The sequence below is a fragment of the Cotesia glomerata genome, linkage group LG7, assembly GCF_020080835.1.
Source record: "Cotesia glomerata isolate CgM1 linkage group LG7, MPM_Cglom_v2.3, whole genome shotgun sequence".
Taxonomy (NCBI): Eukaryota; Metazoa; Arthropoda; class Insecta; order Hymenoptera; family Braconidae; genus Cotesia; species Cotesia glomerata.
Window position 1 is genome coordinate 4,035,689 of NC_058164.1, and position 19,237 is coordinate 4,054,925.

The window sequence follows — 19,237 nt, forward strand, 5'->3', positions numbered from 1 at the left end:
TTGTAAATTGTTGTCACTTCTGAACTATTTGACCAATTTGTCACATTTTTGGACTTCTTTGATCTCGAGAATTGTCCAAAAAAATAAGTGTGTTAAGATTCGTTAAGAATTTTAGATACAATTGTCGTGACAAGTTACATTACAACGTTGATTGTAAAAAATCATTTTAAAGAATTTTTTTCAGTTGAATCAAAAAGAAAAATTTTTAAATAAAGTGAAATTTGCTTAAATAAAAAAAAAGTTAATTAAAGATTTTTTTTTATTATATTGAAAACAATGAAAGTCTTGAAAATGATTTTTTTGGTTGGATTTTTTCTCCTGAATTCAGCTAACATTTCTATAACTTTATAACTAAATCTAAAAACTTTTGAAAAGTTACATTATAAAGATAAATTTTTATAAAATTTGTAAAAAATAATTTTGTGAAAAGTCACTCACCCATTTATTGAAGTTCGATTAATAAACCAAGACAAAGCAGATGTCGCTAATGAGTGCCAAACTTGAAGCAAAAGTGAATCGGATTTATTAGCGGACCTTGCCAAAAAATCTTCAGCGCTTTTGTCTGGCTGATCTTTGCGTTCTCCGACTCCTAATGGCATCCAGAGCTTAAGAATATCTTCCTGTATCTTGGTCTTGTCTACCCTGTACCACTGTAACAGAATAAGAAATATATTTCCATCTAAATTTCATTAATAGTAATTGTAAAATAAAATAAATTAAAATGAAGAGGCCATTTGTACGAAAAATTGAATCAGCGGGTTTTTGTCGGATTTTTCTCATGGCCAACGACAAAATAATAAACGTAGTTGGAAAGATAATTACGGATACTTTAACGTCTCAACGGGGGACACTAGTCGCTTTTTCATTCTCATTCACGCGCATTTCTCCTCACTTTTTGCTTCCCGGTGATTCGTCAGCCTCGGAGCCTTAAGCCTCCGCGGTTAACGCGAGACAAAAAATTATACGTTTCAAGCCAAATAAAACAAATTCTAATTGAACAAAAAATTTTTATTAGCTACCAGTGACACTTTAAAGAAAGCTTATGAATGCGGTAATTAACCCACAATATCCTAGATGAGTCAATTCAGAGATGGTAATTACATTTCTTCAATTATGCTATAGACTGAAGACTTTCAAATAACGTTTTAATTAAAAATGAATTGAGTGGACTGTTTTTCAAGGAATATTTTACTCCCAGAATTTATCAAATGCCACTTATTATTCTTTAAAATTGATTGATGCAAGTGGTAGAGTGATCATTACTCCTCAATAGAAAATTGTAATCAAAGTGTTGGCTTTTATTCACAATATTAAGCTAGATAAACAGTAAAGTTATAAATGTACAAATGAAATCAAGTTGGATCAATATATGTATCCGGTTGGACGTTGACGTTAATTGATTTCTCTAATTAAAGCAACGACATTTGAGAGATATCAAATCGATATCCATCAAGCAATTGCATGGGTGAAATCCATTAGGTTTCTTTAGTCTAGACAGCCCTACAACAACCGATACTTATACTATTATCATTAGTATTAGTATTGCTATTACTACTCTCCTACTGTCATCATTAATTAAATTGTTGGATAATAAAATAGTATAAATATAAACGATTTAATTTGTACACCCGAGACAGATCTCTCCACACACGCATCTATATATCTATATTATACACATTTATGATTGATTTAATGGAGGTTACGTTACTTGTAATGTGAGTGAAGGTCGAACGTCGGTTTATTCGACATAAAAACGACAATAATAAAATTTATAATATACAATACGTACAATATTAACGACATGTCTCGCATATCACGGTCTTGACTTTCCGATTGACAGTTAAGTCTACTACTCTTGCAGTTTCAGTATTCTTACTCTCATACTTATTCTCCACCAACTTTCTTGTGTTTAATGCTAATTTATTAGCAAACTAGGCTCTTTTTTTCATCCATGATTTATTGATCCGTTTTTGTTGCACAATTAACTTGGGTTGATAATGCCTAGCTCTTTCGGCGTACTGATAAAAAAATTTATTTGACTCAAGAGCCAAAATCTTGAACCAAAAATACCATTTTTTTCAAAATTGTATTCTTGGTTCAAGATTTTGGCTCTTTAGGTAATTGTCCTGGTTAAGACATAGCGTCAGAAAATAAAAAATTTTTGTATAGTTATTAAGGACATGATGATACAATTACCCTTAAAATTTGAAGTCAATTGACCATCTATAACCCGAGATAAATTCAATTAAAAATTGGATATTTAATATTGATTGCATACGCTCTCTGCAGTTCTGTACCAGTTTATTAGTTATAAAAAAAAAAAAACTAACAGTCAGAAACTTTCAAAAAACTGACAGTCTTTTAATGTATTTGTTGTGAGTTTAAAAAAAAATTTTTGACCGTCTAATTATTTATATACAACAGATTAAAGTTCAACAATTTATGAAAAAGTATAGTTTATGTCTTCATGAGTACAGTCTAGCGTAAAAATTATCAATTACTTAGCTTACATGTCCATATGCTTTTGCGGCGCATAGAATCTCTAATTTTTTGACAATATTGTACCACGACAACTACCTTAAGTCAACTTAATTTTTTTATCAGTGCGAGGGATTTGCTATTTTTGATTGGTTATATTAGCGATATTTTAATTTTCGAACCCAAAACTAAAAAAAAAAAAAGTGTGTGCGTGTAACCTTTACGCGCGATTGAAGTAAAACTTCTTTGGCGTTGACGGCATATATCACTGAAATGATTAAATTTTAACTTACATAATAAATATCATATTATAATTTGATTATATTTATTATTCATGTGCTTAACAAAGATTATTCAAATGTTATATTAATAAATTAAAGTTTTAGCGCCTAGCGGTAAAGTGACTAGTAGATCTAAATTCAAGCCAACGGATGGACATTCCATCTTCAATATTGGTCGAGAGACATATTCTCTCTTTACATAATTTCGATGAGGATCCACCGAACTTGAATACTAGTGAAGCTGAAAGCTTTTGTGGTATCTGTTCGAGTTATAAAGATGTTAATTAAATGAAAAAGTAAATGAGAGCAAAGACAAACTTTTGAAAAAATAAATGGGGTTGGTTGCCAAGCCAGGAATCGAACCTGGATCTCTCTGATAACATGTCAGGAGCTCTACCAGTTTGAAGATGGAATGTCCATCCGTTGGCTTGAATTTAGATCTACTAGTCACTTGACCGCTAGGCGCTAAAACTTTAATTTATATATATAATTCGGTCACAAAAATAATAATCAAAAATGTTATATTAATATTATTCATTCGAAATAGGCAATTGAATGTCATTATAATTTTTTATGTATTTTTCATTTATGAAATTATAGGTTTGTGGTAACTATAATGTGAAACATAAATTTTACTCTCTAAATTTGCTACTTTTTTTGAAAATACAGCATCTATCGTTGTACCGAAACGCGTTGTTGATTAAAGTCGAGAAGTATTCATAGATAGATCAAATTGCTATTCACAATTGATCCGTTTGAAAATATTGGAAATAAATAATCCTAATTGATTATGATATTTGCCACTAGCTGGCGTATAAGTCAAGAAGCGTGGAGTGCGTGGAGTATATGACATACACTTACTTAGCGGAAACTACATAGACTATATAGTAAGCGTTACTTCCGTCAGAAAAAAAATCTGAGTTACTCCCTAGTCATGCCTAAAGAAGTTTTACTTAAAAAATAAATTGAAATTTTATCTTAAATTCTTAAAGTGAATTTTAAAAATATAAATGTTAAAACTGTCGATAGAATAGTTTGTTCTTTCAGCAAAGTAATTTTGCAAAGTAAAGCGTACTTTGATTTAATAAATTTTTTATCAGAATTACAAATGGCTACTGGAGTAGCGTGCGGTCGCGCGTTGCCGGGCAGCATTCCTCTTGGTGTCATTAGTGGTAACTTCTGTGGCGCTCAAAAGTATCTTGGTTATATTCTCTACCTTTTCTCTCTTCTCCTCTGTTATGTCCTTTATATTCTATATCTGGCGTATCATGTTGACAAAGACCAGCAGCATTTTAAAAACGTATATGGTATTTAGCCGACGTCCAAAATAAAAACCAATAATTACCTTTAAAAATATTTTTCAATTCACTAAAAATTGCCCTCACATTTTTCTCCAACAAAAATAAATCCTTCTTTCTCTATACACATGCATACTCCATCACAAATATTTTAAATAAAAATTAATATTCACTTTTAATTAGACCAGAGATGTACAAAAGAATTTTTGAAACTTATTTTGAGTGTCCTGTTGGTGCATACGTTCTCAGAATTCCACAAGCGTGTTGGATTGCAAGACAAACGCATTCTCTTCCTGTGCTATTAAGTATTGCTCAGATGTCCTGCTTTTTTTTATTTTTATTTTTTATTATACTTCTTCAGCTTTAGCTTCTGCTTCTGTTTCTGGTTCTTCTTCTTATTTTCATTATTATTACTCTTCTTCTTTTCTTCATCTCCAACTGACGCCATGTGTGAAACGAGAATGCGTGACCGCGACGCGTCATCACGAATGTAATAAGTAATAAGTAATAATAAATAATGAATACACATGTATACACTTAACGCGAGTAAACAATAAAAATCTTATCACACACCACATACCACATTCTCTTCAACATTTGGTCGCGGATTCAGTCCTGTCGACTAATAAAAATAAACTAACCGCTGAACTAGTTATACTACTTAGTTCATGATTTCATTATTGCTCTTTCCGCATATTCATATTCGACAAATACACACCATAGTATTATAATACAATATTACCTTCTATTGCTATATGTCCTATATATCGTCTGTCTGTATCGTGACGAGTTATTCGTGCGTGATATCTTTTTCTCGCTTAAACCTACAGCCCGATCTTATCAGCGAAGATCGAGTTATGATTACAAACAGCTTTTTTTTTTTTTTTAACACAATTATTTTTTTTTCTTTGCGATTTTTTAAATTTGTCACGCATGTTATAGCTTCATTATTCCCAGATCTTGATAATTATTTACAACCAGTTATTATTTCTGTTAGTTAACTCAAAAAATATTATTTATTTGCTTTCTACGTTTGAACTAAATTTTATTGAAAACTAGGACGTGTGTTTAATTGATTTAGATTTAGATTGAATGATAATTATTTTTATTTTAATAATTATTCTTTAATCAACTCTTTCTTCTTTACTGAGTACACTTGTTCTTTTGGAACTTTTTTGCGGAAGTTTTGTTTCGATAAAAAGATTTATAAGAACTTAAAGACAGATCAATTATTGGAGAGAAAAAGTTTATCGGATAAAAACATAATTAGAGTATGGTTAATGTTTTTTATCCAGAAAAACTGGACTCTTGGGAAAGTATTTAAGAATAAATCGAACAGAAAATTTACTGTAATAATTTAAGAATTACATTTTTTAATACTTTAGTAATTTTTTTTTGATTAATTTTTTACATAAAAAATATTTAAGAATTTTTTTTGGCAGAAAATTTATTTTATTTTATTTTTTTTTAAAGACTATTGATATTAAATATCAAGAAAAAATTTTTAATATTTTTTAAGAATATGAGTAAAGAAAAAGTTATGGATAATCTTAAATTTATCGATTTTTTAATCTTATAAGGGCTTAAAATTCATTTTTAAGAGTACAATCTTCCTCAAGATGGACTTAAATCTTTAGTACAGACACTTTATTTTTATTTTATTTATTTATTTAATTTTAATGCCAAGGCAGAAGCCAAATGGCAAACTTAATACATATTAAAATATTAAATTAAGATAAAGTTCACGTATAATTTACAATAGCTAGTGATTTATCAAATATATTACACAAGAATATTAAATACTTATTTAACACTTATCCAAATTTATACAAGTTAAATTAAAGTTTAAAATTGAATTTAAGTTTAAAAATTTGAGACTGTAAAAGAATTTTGATTTCTATTTTACATAAGCTTACTGATTTTCCACGAATTCAAGATTTATAAAGAAATCTAAAACTTTAGTTTTAAAAGATTTTAGGGTTGTGTTGATGAGATCGGGTGGAAGATCTCGCCAAAGTCGTATAGACGATATTATAAATTGACGATATTACACTTTAGAGTGTAAAAAATTATAAAAATTTGAAAAAAAAATTTGTATGCTTAAATCAAGATAATGAAGCTTTTCAAAATGATTTTCTTGATTCAAAAATTTTTCTTTTGAATTTAATTTTTCAATATTTTAATTTTATTATTATTTAATATTTAATATTTATTATTTATTATGTTAATATTTAATTTTATTATTATTTTTTTTATGGCAAAAATTTCCATTTTATATAAAATATAAAAATCTAAAAAAAAAATGAATTTTAAAAATCAATAACTTGTTATTTTTTAAATTATTAATTTTCAAAGCGAGAAGTTTAAATTTCTTTCTACATTACTAACATATACTTGAATATAAATCCTATATAATATATAATATATAGTGTATAAATATATAAATTTAATATATTAGATTGAAGATGGTGGTAAAGATCTTAACGATGAGTTTAACGCATGATTGATTTCTCATATCTGTAGTATACGTACATAACAGTTGAGTCTGAGCATTAGATTCGGTTCGGGCGAGTGTATCGATGAGCCGACTGATAACGATCCAAAGTAGCGGGTGGTAGGTGGTAGGTGGCGAACACTTTGCGGAAATAACGTTACGGATCTGGTTGGATGTAGAACTGGAGAGGAGAAGGTGGAATAAATGCGCCGGGTGGACTTGAGTAAGTGTAGAACGTGATGGAGGTTCTGGGGCTGGGGTTGGGGCTGGGACTGGAGAGACCTCGGGTAAGAGTCAGAGTGAGGGTGAATGGAAGGTGCGGGGAAATGAATAAGTGAAGAAACGATGGGTAAAAATGTATGGTGAACTATGATGGGTATGAAGAAGGTGAGAAAGGTATTCGGCGCATCCGACAGCGATGCATCAAGACCGATATTCTCGGCGCAGCGCGAATGAACGCGTTCGTTAGTCGATCGCTTTGGGTTAAAAGCGCTCACGGTTAGTTAAACCGGTCGCTTTTCCAATCAACCTCCTCATTCTCACACCCCCAATATATTCACCCACCGTCTTTCTCGCTCTCAATCCAAATCCACCATCCACCCGAGATGATCCCGAAGGGCGAATATCTGATGCTTGATTGCAAAGATATATATTATTTTTTTACTCTACTTAAATATTCACAATTTAAAGGAAATTTTTCTAAACGTTTTTATGGGTAATTTCGTTGGCAATCTAAGAATTATTTTTTTTTTTAATATTTTATTCGGGAGGTATTTATTTTGTTAGAAAATTGAAAATTAGAATTAAAGGAAAATTTTTCATTCATCATTTAAGTATAAAGAAAAAATTTTATCCTTATTTTGGTAAAAAGAAAAAAGGATAATTTTTTTCTACACTGGTAAAAATTTTAACTTGACTCAAGAGCAAAAATCTTGAACCAAGAACGCCAATTGGAAGAAAATGAATTTCTTGAGCCAAGAGGAAAAATTCTTGAGTCAAGATATATTTTCTTAATTCAAGAGAATCTATCTTGACTCAAGAATTTTTCCTCTTGGCTCAAGAAATTCATTTTCTTCCAATTGGTGTTCTTGGTTCAAGATTTTTACTCTCGAGTCAAGTTAAAATTTTTACCAATGTAGCAACCTTGCAGTCACTATGTGACTTCCGGGACTTGTGAACTATAAATAAATAAAATTTTGCTTTAGTAAATAATGAATTTTGTTAAATGGCACTGTACTTTCTTAAATAATGGCGTTTTTAAAGATATAAGCTCATCCTGATTTTACACTCATCAAGAGCTTTCATTTGAGTACCCACATGCATTTTTGATATATTTTTCATATATACATATATACATATATATATATATATATACATATATATATATATATATATATATATATATATATATATATATATATATATATATATATATATATATAAATATATGAAAAATTAATGTGGGTACTCAAATGAAAGGTCTTGATGAGTGTAACATCGGGATGAGCTTATATCTTTAAAATTGACAATATTTTACAAGGTATTTGTTAAATTGCACGGTACTTTCTTAACTATTGACGTTTTTAAAGATCTAAGCTCATCCCGATGTTACACTCATCAAGAGCTTTCATTTGAGTACCGACATGCATTTTGATATATTTTTCATATATAAATATATATGAATATATGAAAAATAGATGTAGGTACTCAAATGAAAGGTCTTGACGAGTGTAACATCGGGATGAGCTTATATCTATAAAAATGTCAATATTTCAAAAGATATTTGTTAAATTGCACTGTACTTTCTTAATTATTGACGTTTTTAAAGATCTAAGCTCATCCCGATGTTACACTCATCAAGAGCTTTCATTTGAGTACCGACATGCATTTTGATATATTTTTCATATATACATATATATAATATATATAAATATATGAAAAATTGATGTGGGTACTCGAATGAAGAGTCTTGATGAGTGTAACATCGGGATGAGCTTATATGTTTAAAAATGTCAATATTTCATGAGATAAAAGGTAATTTCTTAATTACGTATCTGGAGATAGAGCATTTTTGAATGCAGCCTAAATATTTATCATAATAAATTGACTAATTGGTGAGAATAATATGAAACCTTGTAAAGGCGCAAATTATGGTCAAGACGTTTCTAATGATACCAAATTTAACAATAAAAACCCATTTTATCATATAATTATCACAGAAAAAAAAATGTTCTTGAATCAAGTATATAATTTTGAAGGACTTCATCTTCTTGATTTGAGTAAAAAAATTCTTAAACTAAAAAACTTTTACTTGGTTTAAGTAAATTTTACTTGATTCAAGAATTTTTCGTCTTGATTCTCAAGAATCACCCTCATCAAAATTATTTTCTTGATTCAAGAATTTTTTTCTTGAATTAAGTTAATTTTTTTTTCAGTGTCCATGTAAAGCAGGAATGAAAATCAATTACTCATTCAATAAAATTATTAAACTTATTATCGTTAAAAAAAAGAAATATTTAATAACCCTCAATTATTAAATATTTTATTGAACTTTTACTTCAAAAGAAAAGTGTAAAAAACCGACGATAAAAGGCCTTTAAGGAAAAATATGTCTTAAATCGAAGCAATTGGATGTAATGAGCGTAAAATAAAATATTTAATTGCAGTAATAAATTTATTGTTTTTTAACAACACTTATTCATTTAATGCATACAAATTTCCAAATAATAACAGGAGAATACGAGCCAGTAATTTTCAAATAAAGCCACGAAAAAGTAAAAAGGCACTATGAGAGTGAGGAGTGAGCTAAAGTGTGATTATGATTGTAATGACATGGATAATTATGGGTTACATTGTTTCAAAAAAAAATATTGTTTGACGATCGTGGTCGCTCGACTACACATATAATGTGAAACAATTTTCTCTCCGGACGCTTTCCAACGGCTATCGCGTGATGGGAAACAATATAATGATAATGGTAAGACTATTGTTATTAATCGCAGGCGCAGAGACCTGTCGGTTTCCTTGATATATACATATCTATATCTATATCTTTATATACATATATAAGATATAAGGTATAGAACCCTGTCGAGTACGAGTAGAGGCAAGGGTTTGGTAAATTATACCGTTATATTCGGGCATATAATGTTGCCCACAGATTGGCATAATGACTCAGGTGAATGACATGCCATCAATGCCGCGCTTTGTCCTCCACTTTTAAAGACACTTTACTTATATTACTTATAGACTTTGGGTATTACATGTGTGCAATAAATAAGGAAATGTTTCTCAATGTGTGGAGGCACTTCATAGCTGTTTATGTTACAAAAGTTCTCCAGGGCAATAATTGACAATTATACCGGGCGGAACCGCTAAAACCACCATTTACATTTGCATTTTTATCATTATTCGTAATCTCTCTCTCTAAAGCCACCACGTAATGCACGAAAAGTCTCTAATAGAAGCAAATGAGTAAAAATAAGTACAGCCTTTCAGATTGAGACCGAAAACCCCTCACGTGATGACGCTTTTGCGTCTGAGGTCCTCCTTAGAGAAAACTTTTACCGCAAAATTAAAGAAATGATATTTCTTATTTTTAAGAAACAAAATCAAAATTTATGAATAGCCTATTGTTTTTTGGCCATTCTTCGGCTGTAAGTATAAGCCCGGGCCGGTCTCCAGAGCCTCATCCATCAGTCACTCAATACTCATACTTAAAAATACTTTTCGTATTCGTAAGAAGAGGAGAGTCCTTTTATTTTTTATCCGTTAAACCTTTCATCTGTATTTGTATCTGTATCTGGCATGCTGGATTGTGGTATGAAGGAATATTTTATTCTGAGGATTTTATACTCGGCCGCGCCCTTTTTTTGGCAGTCCACGTTTTTGAGGACCTTTGATTCGATACTTCTCTGGTAAATTATAAGGATAACTGTTTAGGGGTTTTTTTATTCGGAGAATTTTTGTTATATTATAGGGAAAATTTTTAATAGTTTGGATGTTGATAAAAAAATTTTAATTGGCCAATAATTTCTCCTCTAATTTTTTTTTTTTTTTTTTTTTAATAAAATTTTGATTACTTTTATCATTATTAAATAATTAAAATTCTTTAAGAACTGAGATATTTATTTTCTTTCATTTTTGAAGAGAAGATTTAATTTGCAAGAGTATTTTAAAAAAAGATTTTTTTAATTCACTAATCTATATTAAGAGAATAAGTAAAATTTTGTGGCCAGTGTATTTATATGATAAAATGGGTTTTTATGATTAAATTTGGTATCATTGGAAAAGTTCTGACTTTAATTTGTGCCTTTAAAAGGTTTCATATCATTCTCACCAATAGTGAATTTATGATGACAAGTATTTAGGCTGCGTTCGAAAATGCTCTACCATTAGATACATAATTAAGAAATGACCTTGTATTTCGTCAACTATTGACATTTTTAAAGATATAAGCTCACCCCGACATTACACTCATCGAGACCTTTCATTTAAGTACCCACATCAATTTTACATACCTTTATATACATTATATATATGTATATATGAAAAATATATCAGAATTCATGTTTGTACTTAAATGAAAGCTCTTAATGAGTGTAAAATCGGGATGAGCTTATATCTTCAAAAAAATCAACAGTTAAGAACGTACAGTGCAATTTAACAAATATCTTGTGAACTATTGACATTTTTAAAGATATAAGCTCATCCCGATGTTACACTCATCAAGACCTTTTATTTGAGTACCCACATCAATTTTTCATGTATTTATATATATGAGAAATATATCAAAATGCATGTGGGTACTCAAATGAAAGCTCTTGATGAGTGTAACATCGAAATGAATTCATATATTTGAAAATGTCAACAGTTAAGATCGTTCAGTGCAATTTAACAAATATCTTGTGAACTATTGACATTTTTAAAGATATAATAAGCTCATCCCGATGTTACACTCATCGAGACCTTTCATTTGAGTACCCACATCAATTTTTCATATATTTTATATATTTATATATATGAATATATGAAAAATATATGAAAATGTATGTGGGTACTCAAATGAAAGCTCTTGATGAGTGTAACATTGGGATGAGCTTATATCTTTAAAAATGTCAATAGTTAAAAAAGTTCTGTGCAATGAAACAAAAGTCATTATTTAATAAAGAAAAGTTTTATTTATTTATAGTTCACAAGTCACGTTAGACACATAGTGATTGCAAGGTTGCCAGTATTTCTCTTAAATCAATTAAATTCTTTTTTTTCAATGTGGACCATAACTATTTATTAATCTTCCTCATAAATGTTGTTAGTTATTAAAGTAAAATTTTTTTCTGTCTAATGATAATAAGTCTAACTGATACAAAAAAATTAAAAAAAACAGCATAATAATTATTACCAAAATAATATCTCTGATTTGTTCCTCATTCCAGTGTACAAACTGAATAAACAAAAACAAACGATTTAAAATTCTTTAAATGATTGGAGCTAATAACACGGTCTTAGAGGGTTTGTTGTTTCAAAAATAATAAATATTACCAAGTGCATAAAAAATAATAAGTGCATAAAATACAGCAAAATGGTAGGTTTTTTGTGAGTTGAATCTCTTTACCTCCAACAACGGACAATTGAGCGGAACGGAAAAGTATTGACGGTCAGTAATTATAAATAACTGAAAGAATAAACGTTCACGTGAGAAAATAGCATCCCGAGTTCGGAGGTCTCGGCTAAAACTTAACGAACGAGAGTGAGAGAAAGGGATAACCGATAATAAAGAGCAGTATCCCGGTGGAGAGTAAGAGCCAGAGGAACGAACGCAGGCCACCGGTACGCGCGCGGGCGATGTTTTCAGGAATATCGAGGACGTAATTATCCGTAATTACCGAGCACAGGCTTGAATCTTGACCAGAGCTCTCAGTTAGGCCTCCAGTGTCGGTGGGGGGTATTGCCTGCAGTGGTTGGCCTTGCGTGGTAATTGTACTAATTATTATTGGCCCTCTCTCTCCCTCCCCGCCCTGCCTTCAGTCCTGTCCAGGATCCCTCATTTCTCTTTCTTCTTCATATGGATTGCCGATTTTATTCCCGCAGTCCGCGATCCGTCTCAATCCGCTTATATTACCGAGGAATGTAATGCCCGTCTTTCTTTTTATTTTATTTATATTATCGTACCCGATTTTAGTGCCTGTTCAACACCAGTATTACTATACTAAAATATTATTCTACTTGCTACTTAAAAACACACGCAACAAATCCACGTGTTAATTGCTAGTTATTAGTCGCTTTAATTTATCTTATCGTTAATTATTTTCTGTAGATTAGAAGTCTATTTTATTTGTACAACAAATATACTTAATAATTTTAATTCAATATTTTTTCTTATTCAAAAAGTTTAGACACTAATTTTGTGTTTTTTTTTAATTTTTAAAAAATTAAAAATTTTTTTGAATTAGTGGATTTTAATCGTTTATTTAAATTTCTTATGAACATTTTTTAAAGTTTTTTTACTCTAAATTTTTAGTAAGAAATAGTAATTTCTTTTTTTATTAATTAATCGTTTAATTTTAACTAGAGCCTTGCAGTCACTATGATACTGCCGGGACTTGTGAAATATAAATAAATAAAATTTTGCTTTACTAAATAATGAATTTTGTTAAATTGTACTGTACTTTTTTAACTATTGACGTTTTTAAAGATATAAGCTCATCCTGATGTTATACTCATCAAGAGCTTTCATTTGAGTACCCACATGCATTTTGATATATTTTTCATATATACATATATATATAATATGTATAAATATACTATATATATGTACATATGAAAAATATATCAAAATGCATGTGGGTACTCAAATGAAAGCTCTTGATGAGTGTAACATTAGGATGAGCTTATATCTTCAAAAATGTCATTAGTTGACAATATAGCATTGTCAGTTCTTAATTATTGACATTTTTTAAGATATAAGCTCATCCCGATGTTACACTCATCAAGAGCTTTCATTTGAGTACCCACATGCATTTTGATATATTTTCCATATATACCTATATATATTATGTATAAAATATATGAAAAATTGATGTGGGTACTCAAATGAAAGGTCTTGATGAGTGTAGCATCGGGATGAGCTTATATCTTTAAAAATGTCAGTGGTTCACAAGATACAAGGTCATTTCTTAATTATGTATCTAGAGATAGAGCATTTTCAAATGCAACCTAAATACTTATCATAATAAATTTACTATTGGTGAGAATGATAAGAAAACTGGAAAAGGCACAAATTCAAGTCAAGACCTTTCTAATGATACCAAATTTAACCATAAAAACCCATTTTATCATATAAATACACTGGCCACAAAATTTTGCTTATTTTCTTAATAATATATATTTAAATTTACTATAAACACTTTTTAAAGTTATTTTACTTCGAATTTTCAATAAGGAATTATAATTCTTTTTTTTTTTTATTTATTAATCATTTGATTTTATTTAAAAAATAAAATATTTTCGATAATATTTATTGGGAATTTATGAATCGAAAAATTTTAAATTTTTGTGATAAAAAATTTTTAAAGTGAGAAATCTTTAAATTATATAAAAAAATTATTGGAGTAAAATAAAAATCATTACATAATCTAAGATAAGAATGGAATTAATTTACAATAAAAAAAGAAATCTTTTATAAAAATAGCAAATATTTACTAAATACAGACTCTGCAGATAAATCACGTATAATTTAAAAATTGCATAAATAATTTATAACTATTATTAAATATTAATAATGAATATTAATTATTAAAGATTAAAAATAAATGAATACGTCCCTGTAACATAATACAACCGTGACCTCATTGTAAATAATTATTATACAAGACGCGCAAAATGAAGCATATTATAACTCATGGAGTCAATTCACAATTGATTGTTCCAATTAATAATATCATCATCACAGACGCTTAGCTTTACAAAGCGAGCCAGTAACTATAATCACCAAGTCATTTGATGATGCTCACGAGTAATTGATATATCCATACATATAATAGCAACATACCAGCTAGCAGCATCACCACAATGGAGCATTGCCAATCCCGGTCCTTCATTTTATCTCCACTCGCTAACTCTTCTCTCTTCATTACTACATACCCCCCACTGCACCCTCTACTCTCTATACCGCCCCATTCCGATCAAAAGTATTCAAATATAACATACATAGAGTCCGTTTACAATTAAATACCGCGCCAATTAAATTCAAGCCAATAGTCGTGGCGCCAACTTGGGCACGGCCTCATTTGACTCAATGTCTTAACCAGCAAATTACCCACTCAATATTTTTAATAAATCACTACATATTACATCAATATTATTGACGCTTCATTTTTCATTTTAATTTTCGCTCCATTCAGAGTTTACAATTTTTCATTCAGCTTAGCGGTTTATTTATTTCCTCGCACTCCTACGCTCTTTCAATAAGAATTCTCCTTTTTTTTTTTTTTTTTTTAAGTATTCATTTATGGTAAAAAAATAATCTTAGTTACGCAATTGAATCCTTAAATAGATAATTTTAATGCGATAATTATGTGTAATTAAATAAAATTATTGGAAAAAATATATAAATGGATTTTTTTAATCACTTGAGCAGACTGAGAGAATTTTTCAATTATAAATAAATAATGAGTTGAATATTAAATAAAAAATATATTTTTTTTTCAGTATTGAATTGAGCAAACACGACCTATTTAGATTTTAATTAAAAAAATAATAACTAAAATAAAAATTTATATTCCTAATTTTTAAAAACTTGTTAATGTAAAATTTTTTTATAATAATTCATTCATTTTTAAAAATCCTAAAATTTTTAAATGTCTGTTAATTTCAGTGGTATTTTCTTTAATGAATAAATTATTTTTTTTTATTTTCTCCGTCTACTTTCATCTCGAAGAAAAATCTATTAGTTTAAATAAAGATAAATAAATAAAAATAAAAATAATTTAGAGTACTGAATTTAGCAGACATCTAAAATTTTAATTTTTATAAAAATTCAATTATAATAAAAAAAATGCAATTCAATCAAATTGTGAGGAATTTTTTAAATGTTTTTTTTTTTTAAAATACTTAATTTGTTATAAAAAATGATATTAAAGTTAGCAGTCTCTTGACCATTTTTTATTTTTTTTTAATAATAATAAATTTTCTCCGAAAAATTATTTCCAAAAAATTGCAATGTTTATTTTTTTAATTTTCTAAATGTCAATTTTTTTTCTCATTTTCTTTGACATAATTTACTTGTTAAAAAAATTCTTAAAATTATAAAATATCTGCTAAATCAATTTTCATCAAAAAATGACATTAAAGTTAGCAGTCGCTTAACTATTTTTTGTTTTTAATAAAAATAAAGTTGCTCCGAAAAATTAATTCTAAAAAATTGCAATTTTTTATTTTTTTAATTTTCTAAATGTCAATTTTTTATGAAAATTAATTTAGCAGATATTTAATAATTTTTAGAACTCTTTTTAACAAATAAATAATGGTAAAAAAAATAAGAAAAAAAAATCGACATGTAGAAATTTTAAAAAATTAAAAATGCAATTTTTTTAAAATAATTCATTAGAATAAATTTAATTGTTAAATAAAATTAAAAATTGGTCAAGTGACAGATAATAACTTTAATGTCATCAATTTTTTTTCTCATTTTCTTTGATTTATTTTTTGAAAAAATTCTCAAAATTATAAAATATCTGCTAAATTAATTTATGAAAATTAAGTTAGCCGACATTTATAAATTTTTAGAATTTTTTTTTATTCAAAAAATTATTACAATAATATAAAAAAAAATTTTCACTTGTAAAAAACTTTAAAAATTGTGTATGCAATTTTTTAAAAATATTTTTTTGTTCTAAATTTAATTATTAAAAAAAATCAAAAAATTAAATTCATCGGCTAACTTTAGGGCAATTCCGCGGGAGACGATTTTTGACAAATTTTTAAATCACAGTATTTGTTACTTTTTTTTATGCCAATTTTTTTCAATTTGAGGAGGGTAAGAGCATTTGTGTTGCACGAACGTCGAAGTCTAATTTGAAAAGCAAATTAGTTTTGATAACTGCTACTAAAAAAAAATGTAAAAAAGTTGCAAAAAAAGTTACGCAAAATTTACGCGTTTCTGATGTTTACAGCGATTCTGAAGATGAACCTTAAGTCTGATAAATCGCCGACTATTCCAAACAAATAATTTATTTTAGTTACATAGGAAAGTGCTAATTAGTGATACAGCATCTATGATCTCATATCTTTAATTTAAAGTTACATGGAAATGTTTATATTCACTACAGTGAGACGTGTTGCACCCGCGACTGGATAAAAAGTGAATAATTTATAATATTTATTTCTTTTAATAATTTTATTTAAATTAATAATTAGTTTGTTTTGTATTATTTTAAAGAATGTAAAAATAATTTAATAAATATTTCATAATTAACATACTTTTTTCATTCTAGCTTCATGACCTTTAATGGTGGGCCGATTTCGTTGCACCCGCGATAGTACTTTGAAGCTCTCCTGTGTCTATTTAGACATTTTATTAAATGTTTTTTATATTAATTTTTGTAAAACAGATTACAATGTAATCCTGCGACCAGTCATTTCTTTAAAAAGAGTTTTTATTTTCTTAGTAAGAAGCCTTGAGTGAGTCTAAATGTTGCACCCGCGAGTACGGAATCGCCCTTTAGTATTATATTAATTTTAATTATAAAAATTTCAAAACTTGTTAGAGGTTTACTAATTTCAGTAAGGCAAAAGCCCCAATTATTGACGCTATAAGAGACAAAGTTATGATTTCATTTTTTTTAAGCAATCAAATATAAATATCGATGAATTTTGTTTGTGGTAATGTCTTCAGTAATGTTTTAACTAATTAATTTCTTTTTTTAAAATGATAATCAGTGATATTTACTAATTAATTTTAAATAATTAAATATATGATCTGGATACACCAATTATTGACGGGTTAAAAAACTGATTGATCTAATTATTGACGTACCGTAACCCCAATTATTGACGCCCCTACTGCACATGCGTCGAATCATTTGGTTATATTGTTATTTATCAAAAACTTGATATAAAGTAATCAATATTATTAAAGTTAATTAATAATAATTTCTATGAATGAATAATTATTATGAAAAATATAACAATTTATTTAAAAACTTATTTAACACTAAAACACGCCGAGTTATTTGACAGTTAAAAGCCTTGAATATAATCGCGTATATAACGTATTTTATACTTAAAAAAAAAAAGGCGTCATAGCACTGTCGACTGGCTGTTAATATGGGATTCACCATAAAAATTATGAACTAGTTATTGACTCCCATTATTTAAATATCATAAAGCATACAATTAATTTCGACTATTTAATTTTATAAATATTTCATATATTGTTAATTGAAAAAAAAAAATTAGGAAAACGGTTGACCCTGAAGGCCATCCCTGCAACTTCCCGCTAATTCCATACTTAGGCGCTTAAAATTGCACCAATGACGTTTTTGAGCTCTTCGAGCTCAAAAATACAATTTATGGGTTATTTTGAGCTCTCCGAGCTCAAAGAGATTGCTTTCCTATGCTTTAAAGCTCTTCGAGCTCAAAAGTCTGATAGAGATTTGATAAGACACTATTTTTTGAATTTTTAAACCGCAATAACTTTTGAATGAATAAACCGATTTTTACGCGGTTAGAAGCATTCGACGCAGTTTTTCAAGCCTCACAAAGAATCTCAAATTTTGAATTGATCGCGCTAGGAATTTTGGAGTAATTCGGAAAAAACACTTTTTTCAGTTTTCTTTCGTTCACGATATCTCTCGAACGAATCAACCGATTTTGACCCGGCTGGTGGCGATCGACGTGGTTTTTTGAGGTTAAGAGCTAATTAGTTTTTGGAATTGAACCTTTAAGCCGTTTAAAAATTATTCCAAAAAAACCACATTTGAAAAAAATTTTTTTTTCAGTTTTTTTACGATTTCTCAAAATCTATTGATCTGAATCGGTCCAAATAGTTTTAAAAATCTAAGTTTGGTCAAGCCCTTTCGAATGGCACCAACCGCGATGAAATCGGTCGAGCCGTTCAAAAGTTATAAGCGGTTCACATACTTTCACACACACACACACACACACACACACACACACACATACAGACACCGTGACAACCTCGCGGGGATAGTCAGGGAAGCTTCCTGTGACCTTCAAACGTCGAGATCTGATGAAAACTCGATTTTTGCAAAACGGGGTGAAAACAATAACTTCCCGATTTTTGAAAATCTTCGATTTTCTTAGCGGGAAGTTAAAAATAGATCATATAATTACATGAAAAAATTAATTTAAACTCGGCAGTTAAAAAAAATGCTTTTCTAACCAAAGTTGTTAAGAAAATAGACGCTCGTAAGCTGATTTGATGAACTGGTGCTAATTTTATTTTTTTTTAATAATTAATATTTAATATTTTGAACTGAATGTGATTTTTTTCAATTTTTTAATAGAATTTAATTAGAATTTAATAAAAATTTAATTGATCGTTATTCTTATTACAGATAATTTAATATATTTAAAAATAATTTAGGGTGTCAATATTTAGACCCCCGTCAATAATTGGGGCTTGTACCTTATTATATGTCTGAATAAATAAATAAATAAATAAA

General features: G+C 28.5%; 1 protein-coding gene across 1 annotated transcript in view; it reads right to left on the reverse strand.

Moving 5' to 3' along the window:
• The window catches only part of LOC123269415 (protein-L-histidine N-pros-methyltransferase), a 58,756-nt gene that overhangs the window by 38,925 nt on the left and 594 nt on the right, over nt 1-19,237 (reverse strand). The window contains exon 2 of the mRNA XM_044735100.1: nt 439-650. Within this exon, the coding sequence (XP_044591035.1) occupies nt 439-650 (212 nt within the window). The remainder of the gene's footprint in view (nt 1-438; nt 651-19,237) is intronic.